This window comes from Coffea eugenioides, chromosome 5 (genome assembly GCF_003713205.1).
Source record: "Coffea eugenioides isolate CCC68of chromosome 5, Ceug_1.0, whole genome shotgun sequence".
Lineage (NCBI taxonomy): Eukaryota > Viridiplantae > Streptophyta > Magnoliopsida > Gentianales > Rubiaceae > Coffea > Coffea eugenioides.
The window spans coordinates 8,397,832-8,405,393 of record NC_040039.1 but is presented as its reverse complement, the minus strand read 5'-3'; the positions used below and the strand labels follow the sequence as shown (position 1 = coordinate 8,405,393).

At 41.8% G+C, this 7,562-nt stretch overlaps 1 protein-coding gene across 1 annotated transcript; it reads right to left on the bottom strand.

Annotated features, from left to right (window-relative positions):
• Positions 1-217: 217 nt before the first annotated feature.
• Positions 218-1,048, bottom strand: LOC113771128 (uncharacterized mitochondrial protein AtMg00310-like). The gene has a single exon (XM_027315747.1). The coding sequence runs from the start codon at positions 1,046-1,048 to the stop codon at positions 218-220; it is 831 nt and encodes a 276-aa protein (XP_027171548.1).
• Positions 1,049-7,562: the final 6,514 nt, after the last annotated feature.

Below are 7,562 nucleotides of genomic sequence, written 5' to 3'. Positions count from 1 at the left end.
GGAAAAACATGTGATCTATTGTTTCTACTCCCTCTCCACAAAGTGTACATATAATGTCCCATTTTCCTATTCTTTTGTGGAGTGCTTCTTTAATAGCTATACCATTTTGTAAACACTTCCAGATGAAGTGTTTCAGCTTGTGCTTTAAACTCAAGTTCCAAAGTTGCTTCCAGATGCTGTGTTTCCTGATTTCCCAACTTGTTTCCTCCCCCAGATTCTATCTTCTTTCGTCTCTACTGCTTGCCTGCACAACATTTGCATAGCCTGTTTTTGCTGTGTAGATTCCAGACTTTGAAAAGCTCCAGAAGAACCTGTCTTGTCTTTTAAACACACTGAGTGGCATATTGGCTATTTGCTCTCTGTCTTTTTGATTAAAAACTTGCTGCAGGATTTCCTTATTCCATCCTCCTTCTTGTATTAGCTGGTCCACTGTTTGCAAATGGCAGTTTGGAGGGCATATCATAGAAACTTTTCCTGATTTAGAGCCCAACACCCATCTGTCATTCCATATGTTCACCTGCTCTCCATCCCCCACTCTTTTCCATAGTCCTTTTTGGATCAAGTTCCAAGCACTTTGGATACTTCTCCAAGTCCAAGAAGCTGATTGAGGAGGGTGAGTTTCCAGAGCTTTTAGGTCTGTTAAGTATTTGGCCCTCATCACTTTGCTCATAAGCAAATTTAGGGAAGAGATGATCCTCCAAAGTTGCTTAGCAAGTAAAGTTTCATTAAAGGCTTCTAAATCTCTGAACCCCAGTCCCCCTTTCCCTTTGACATTTGCTAGTTTCTTCCAACTTATCCAGTGCACCTTCTTTTCCTGCTGATTTCCACCCCACCAGAAGTTGGCTATACTCTTACAAATATCCTTACACGGCCCTTTTGGAAGTTTAAAGCATGCCATGGCATAATTTGGCATTGCTAGGATTATTGACTTTATGAGCACTTCTTTCCCCGCCAAACTCAACATCTTATTCCTCCATCCTTTCAATTTGTTATTCATTGCACTTTTGATGTAGCCAAAAACTTGGTTCTTAGTCCTTCCTATTGCCATTGGTAACCCCAAGTATCTGCCATTTACTGCCTCCTTCAAGTTTCCTAACTCTTCACAAATAGCTGTCCTGGTTGGGGTTGGGGTGTTTCTACTGAAGTACACTACTGATTTCTCAAAGTTCACCAGTTGTCCTGAAACCACTGAGTAAAACTTTAGCAAGTCTTTTACCTGTTTAGCCTCTTGAATTGTTGCTTTGCAGTAAATTAAAGAGTCATCTGCAAAAAACAAATGCGATATCTGCTGGCTTTTCTGACACACTTTGATTCCGGTGATCAGTTTTTGGTCTACCTTCTTGTTAATTAGCTGAGACAAACCTTCTGCACAAATTAAGAACAGATAAGGAGAGAGGGGGTCTCCTTGTCTTAGACCTCTGCTGGATTTTATATATGTAAGGCCCGAAGACAACCAATGAGACAGTTGATAAGAAAGCACAAGTGCTTGTGAGTAGAAGAGATAAACAAATTAAAGATCATAAACGTAACAATAAGTAAATAAAAAGGAAAGAGTTGCAAACCAATTAACTACCCAACTCCTCTTGAGCTTGTAGATTAATTGAGACAAGCTACTTCAAGTTGATGAATTATAATCACTCTTGTGTACAAAGAAAGGTTCACCTCCTCCTTGCCCCGAACTCCACTCGGTCAAGCCAGGACGTTTTACTATCCCTCAGGACAACCCTCACAGAGCTACACTCATGAAAGATTCACTCACAAATGAAAAGTTTACAATGAACCTCACACCACTAAGACTACAAATCTAGCTTTGGAGACTATTTTCTAGCTAAAATATCTCTTGAGATCTTGTAAACAAAGTGTGCAAAAGTTATCTGAAGTATCTGACCAACCACTATTTATATAGGACCAAGAGAGTGCCTCATTAAAGCATCCAACGGATAGAAAGTAGCTGAACAGTCAACTAGCCGTTGGGGACGTCGGACGTCCGACAGATTAATCACCGTCCGATCCCATCGTCCGAAAATCAGCCAAGTTGTCGTTCGGACGTCCGATGGGATTTTATCGTCCGAGCTTCTGTGTCCGAACGTTGTCCAGAGAGTTATCAAATCTTCGTGGAATTTTTAGGACGTCCGATGAGATTGATGTGCGTCCGAAGCATGCGTCCGATCCTTCAGGACGTCCGATGCTTCCTTACGAGCGTCCGACAGAGTTTTCTTCTTGATGTTCTTCATCCTTTCGGACGTCCGATCCTGACTATTTGAGCGTCCGACAGCTTCAGCATACTTAGTCCCCTTTCAATTGCACTTGTTCATCAAACAACTTCAAAACTGAAAGTATATCTTGAAGAAATATTAGTATCATCCATTTGTTTTGTAAACATCAAAAGATAGGGATCAAGATCAACATTCTCCCCCTTTTTGATGATGGCAAAACAATGGATGGAAGGAAGGAAAAAGATTGAGCATATGAGCATAGACTCCCCCTCACTCATTGCAACCAAACTTATAATTTCAGAATAACTCCCCCTAATTTGTCTTGAGAAGAAACGAATTTGAATTTTTGAAATTAGAGGGAAAAGAAAGGGTGCGTCCGAGAGAGAGAATATTTCTGAGCCAAATGAAGAGAAGCACCCTTTATAAAATGCCCATTTTGAGTATCAGACGGCCGAACAAAGAAAGTCATCTGGAACTACCGTCCAAAGCAAAACTTTTCTGGAAAATGGCTTAGAACACTGTCGGACGTCCGTTCATCAACTATCGGACGTCCGATAAAGGTTGACTGGAAAATTTTAGATAATCTTCTTCAAAACGTCCAATTTTGTCCTTAAAAATATAAACTGGTCCAAAGGTAAAGTTTTTGTAAGAATATCAGCAATTTGGTCTTTCGAACAAACATATTTTACACAAATTTCACCCTTTTGGACATGATTACGAATGAAATGATGCTTTATGTCTATGTGCTTTATCCTAGAGTGTTGAATGGGATTCTTTGTCAAATTTATGGCAGTCGTGTTATCACAATACATAGGCACACAATCATAGATAAGTCCAAAGTCATTCAAGATATGTTTCATCCATAACAATTGAGCACAACATGCACCGATGGCTACATATTCCGCTTTCGCTGTAGATAAAGAGATAACATTTTGTTTCTTGCTAAACCATGATACCAAGCAATTTCCAAGAAAGTGACATGTTTCACTAGTACTTTTTCTATCTATCCTACACCCACCGAAATCAGTATCTGAAAAATCATATAGGGCAAATTCATGACATTTTAGATACCAAAGACCATAATTCAAGGTTCCCTTTAAATATCTAATAATTCTTTTAATAGCAATTAAATGAGATTCTTTAGGGAAAGATTGGAAACAAGTACACAAGCAAATGACAAACATAATATCGGGTCTACTTTGTGAGAACCCGTAATTTTTCCCAGTTTCTAGGTTTTATTCGGGTTACTGGCATGTTTTCTGCATTTTCTTTATTCAAAAAGTCTAGATAATTTTTATGAGTAAATACAATTTTTAGGTGAGTTTTCTAGTATTAGTTAGGTTTTAAGAAATTAAGAGCGTATACCGGACGTGGGACCCACTAAGGCGAAAAGTTCGGAAAAATTCGGCCAACTAGGTTAAGTGTCGGATACTGGGTTTAAATTAAAGGGTGCTAAGAGATAATTAGAAGTTACCAAGTGGATTGATATGAGAGGGAACAAAGAGATATGGATGCATTAACTAGGGTGACAAGTGTCACCATATGATTAGTTTTCACTTTTTGACCACTCTTCACCCTTTTACCATTTGGTTAAAATAACTCAAAAATTGACCAAAAATCACTCAAAAATTAGCTCCTTGAAGCCGGCCCTCTCCAAGAAAGAAAGAAAGAAAACTCTCCAAGTTCTTGCTTCCATTTAGCTCAAATCCATCAAAACAAACCACTTAAACTTGCTTTTGTTCCATAAAACCTCTTCACTTAGTGTTGGTGAGGTGATTGGTGAAGTTGTTTGGAAAGCTAAGGTGACTAGTTGCTCTCTCTCTTGTGTTGCTAAGGTGAGTTGTGAAGGAACCCTTCTCCTCCATCTAATGATGTTTAATTCATGATTGGTGGTAGTTTAAGATGTAATTTTATGGATTATATCTTGATATTGGTTGAATTGGTGAAGTTTTATAATTATTGGTGATTTTTCTGTTTTCATATGATTATTATTATGTGGTCATGTATGATGATTGGAAATGATATTTAAGGAAGCTAGAAGGTGGAAAAAGTGGTTAATTGCAGGAAATTTCTGTTTTGGAAGGAAAATTGGAAAACTAGGGTTTCATGTCCTACATTCTGCCCGGCACAGTACCTCATAGTTAGAGGCCGAATTGGCCTTGGGTTAAAACATGAAAGTTGTAGGGAATGATATTTTAGAGATGCCTACAAACATTTCAGGTCAATCGGAGTGACGTAGCTTGTGAAAAGACTGAATTACCCCTGCTGCCCTGTTTTTACCCGAACTTGAGAATTGCTTCTGTAATTGGTTATTTTGGTTGGGAATACTTCGGAATTGGTTGTTGAGGTCTTCTGATGAATTGTAGCCGTGAATCGTAGCTTTCGGATGGCTTTGGAATTACTTGATTTGGACTTAGGTAGTCTGACTTATGATGTTTGAACCAGAATGTGGTTTGTGAACCTGTGTTTTACGGTTCTGGGTTAGTATCTTGCATTTTTGACCTGGTTACACCCGGAACTGGACAGAGTAGCCTTCTTCAACATTTTAGCCCTATCTCTTAGCTTCGAAACGGTGTATCTTGCATCTCCATCCGATAATCGTAGTGTCAATGGTGCCAAAACCGCAAAATGATGTCAAAAACTATTTTTTTTGGGTTAGAGCTTATTCCATTTCCGGATTTTCCTGGTTTACTCTAGTGCTTATGTATTCTTATGGAGCCTATTTTGGTGGTATTGGGACTTGGTTTATGACTTGTAATTGAGTCTTATTGTGCTTATTTGAATATGTTAGGACGTGACGGTGGTGCAAGACGCTCTTAGGCGGAAGTGCATGAAATATCATTTGCTTGATTGGTGAGTGTACCGCTCACTTGTTGTTTACAATGTGGCTTTGGTATATGTGAATTTGATGCCTTGAAGGCTTGTTTGCTGCGTTGAACTTAATTAAGTGAGGGTGTACTTGATCGCCCTCACCCATTGGTATCTCATATGACTGTCTACTGTTTTACTGCAATGATTGAATGATACATGAAATACTGAATTGGTTCATGAATTTGGTGTCGCTTGGACGAGTATCCAACGACCATTACTGATACGACTGAGCTCAACCCCATTTGTAGTCGATTGGATCGAGCCGGTGAGGGCTTGGTCGTGAAAATTGACGAGTCGTGGGGACTGTTATATGGAATCTTGTAGTAGTGAGACTCTTGATTCCGGTATACTCGAGTATTACCAAATTTCTAAATCCTAATCCTGGAAACCCTGGCAACCACGTCGTGAGCGAAGACAGAGCTCTCGAACGATTTCAAAAGTTTGCTCCACCCAAGTTCCTTGGGGGGCCCGATTTCGGATGTCGCCGAAAGGTGGCTCGAGAAGATGGTCGATATTTTTACGGCCTTGCACTACACCGAAGAACGGCAGGTGACTTTTGCCGTTTTCCAGTTGGAAGGGGCGGCCCGTTCCTGGTGGAACGTAATACGGCAAAAATGGGAACGAGAACAAACGCCCAGGACTTGGGTGAATTTCATAAGGGAATTCAACGCGAAATTTTTCCCTCCTCTAGTTCAGGAGAGGAAGGAAGATGAGTTCATCCGACTCCGCCAAGGGACTCAATCTGTGGCGGAATACGAGAGTCAATTTACCCGCCTGTCCAAATTTGCGCCTGAGCTGATCATGAACGAGCAACGGCGGATCAGGCGCTTTATCCAAGGCTTGAATGTCGAAATCCAGAAGGACCTCGTAGTGGCTCAAATCAATGCTTTTGGCGAGGTCGTGGAAAAGGCCCAACGAGTATAGAGTGCTAGATTGCAAGTCCGGAACTTCCAGGCAAAGAAGCGGGGTTTTCCTGGGAGTAGTTCAGGATAGGGTGAGAAGAGTACCCCCTCCAAGTTTGGACGAGGAATGGGAGGTGGACGACAGTCGGGTACAGGCAGAGGGACTCCGTCTAGGGGTGGCCAAGCTGGGCGAGGCCAAAGAGGAAATTTTCAGGGAGGCTCAGCTTCTGCACCTCGCGGTCCCTGTGGGCATTGTGGGAAGCCAAACCACACGGAAGATAACTGCTGGAGGAAGGAGGGCAAATGTCTGCGATGTGGAAGCGCAAACCACCAGTTGGCTACTTGCCCAGTCTTAAAACAAGACGGAAAAGGGAGTCAACCACCGTCGAGGACCAATGCTGGACCAGCTAAGGGAGATGGGTCCAAACCTAAGGTGCCAGCTAGAGTGTATTCGTTAGAGCCCCAACAGGTCCCAGATTCCTCAGAGGTCGTAGAAGGTACGATCCCTATTTTCCACCGTTTTGCCAAAGTTTTAATTGATTCTGGTGCCACTCATTCCTTTGTTAACCCTGATTTCATGTGTGGCATCGATATAAAACCTGCTAGTTTACCATACGACCTAGAAGTTAGTACACCTACGGGGAATCAACGTTTGGTTACTAGTATGGTTTATAGGGATTGTGAAGTGTGGGTAGGAGAGAAGAGATTGTTAGGGGACTTGATAAGTTTGGTCATTAAGGGGTATGATGTGATTTTGGGTATGGACTGGCTAGCCAAGTATAATGCCCAACTGGATTGTAAAACGAAAGTGGTAGAATTCCGCATTCCGGGTGAGGCAACCTTAAGGTTGGATATAAGGGGTAGGTTAGCCTCATCTGCTTTGATTTCGGGCATTCGGGCTAGGAAACTGCTAAGTAGAGGGGCGCAAGGATTTTTAGCCTTTCTGATTAACACCCCCTCGGATAAGTTAAAAGTGGAGGACGTGGCCATAGTAAAGGAATTTCCGGATGTATTTCCTGATGAGTTAGTAGCCCTACCTCCGGAAAGAGAGATAGAATTCAAGATAGACCTGCTACCTGGAACTTCACCCATCTCAAAAACACCATACCGAATGGCCCCTGCAGAGCTCAAGGAGCTAAAGTTGCAATTACAGGACCTTCTGGAGCGGGGATTCATTCAAGAGAGTGGGTCTCCTTGGGGAGCTCCTGTACTGTTTGTGAAGAAAAAGGACGGTGGTTTGAGGATGTGTATCGATTATCGGGGCCTGAATAATATTACGGTTAAGAATAAGTATCCACTGCCCCACATAGATGAGTTGTTTGACCAGTTGCAGGGAGCGGTAGTCTTCTCGAAACTGGATCTCCGCCAAGGGTATTACCAGTTATTAATCAGGAAGGAAGATATTCCGAAAACCGCCTTCAACTCGAGATATGGGCATTACGAGTTCGCAGTTATGCCCTTTGGATTAACCAATGCTCCTGCCGCCTTCATGGATTTAATGCATAGGATTTTTAAGCCCTACCTGGATCAATTTGTCGTAGTCTTCATCGACGACATTCTGGTCTATTCCAAG

Coding starts and splice junctions, on each gene's coding strand:
- LOC113771128 (XM_027315747.1), bottom strand. CDS start 1,048: ATGGCAATAGGAAGGACTAAGAACCAAGTTTTTGGCTACATCAAAAGT.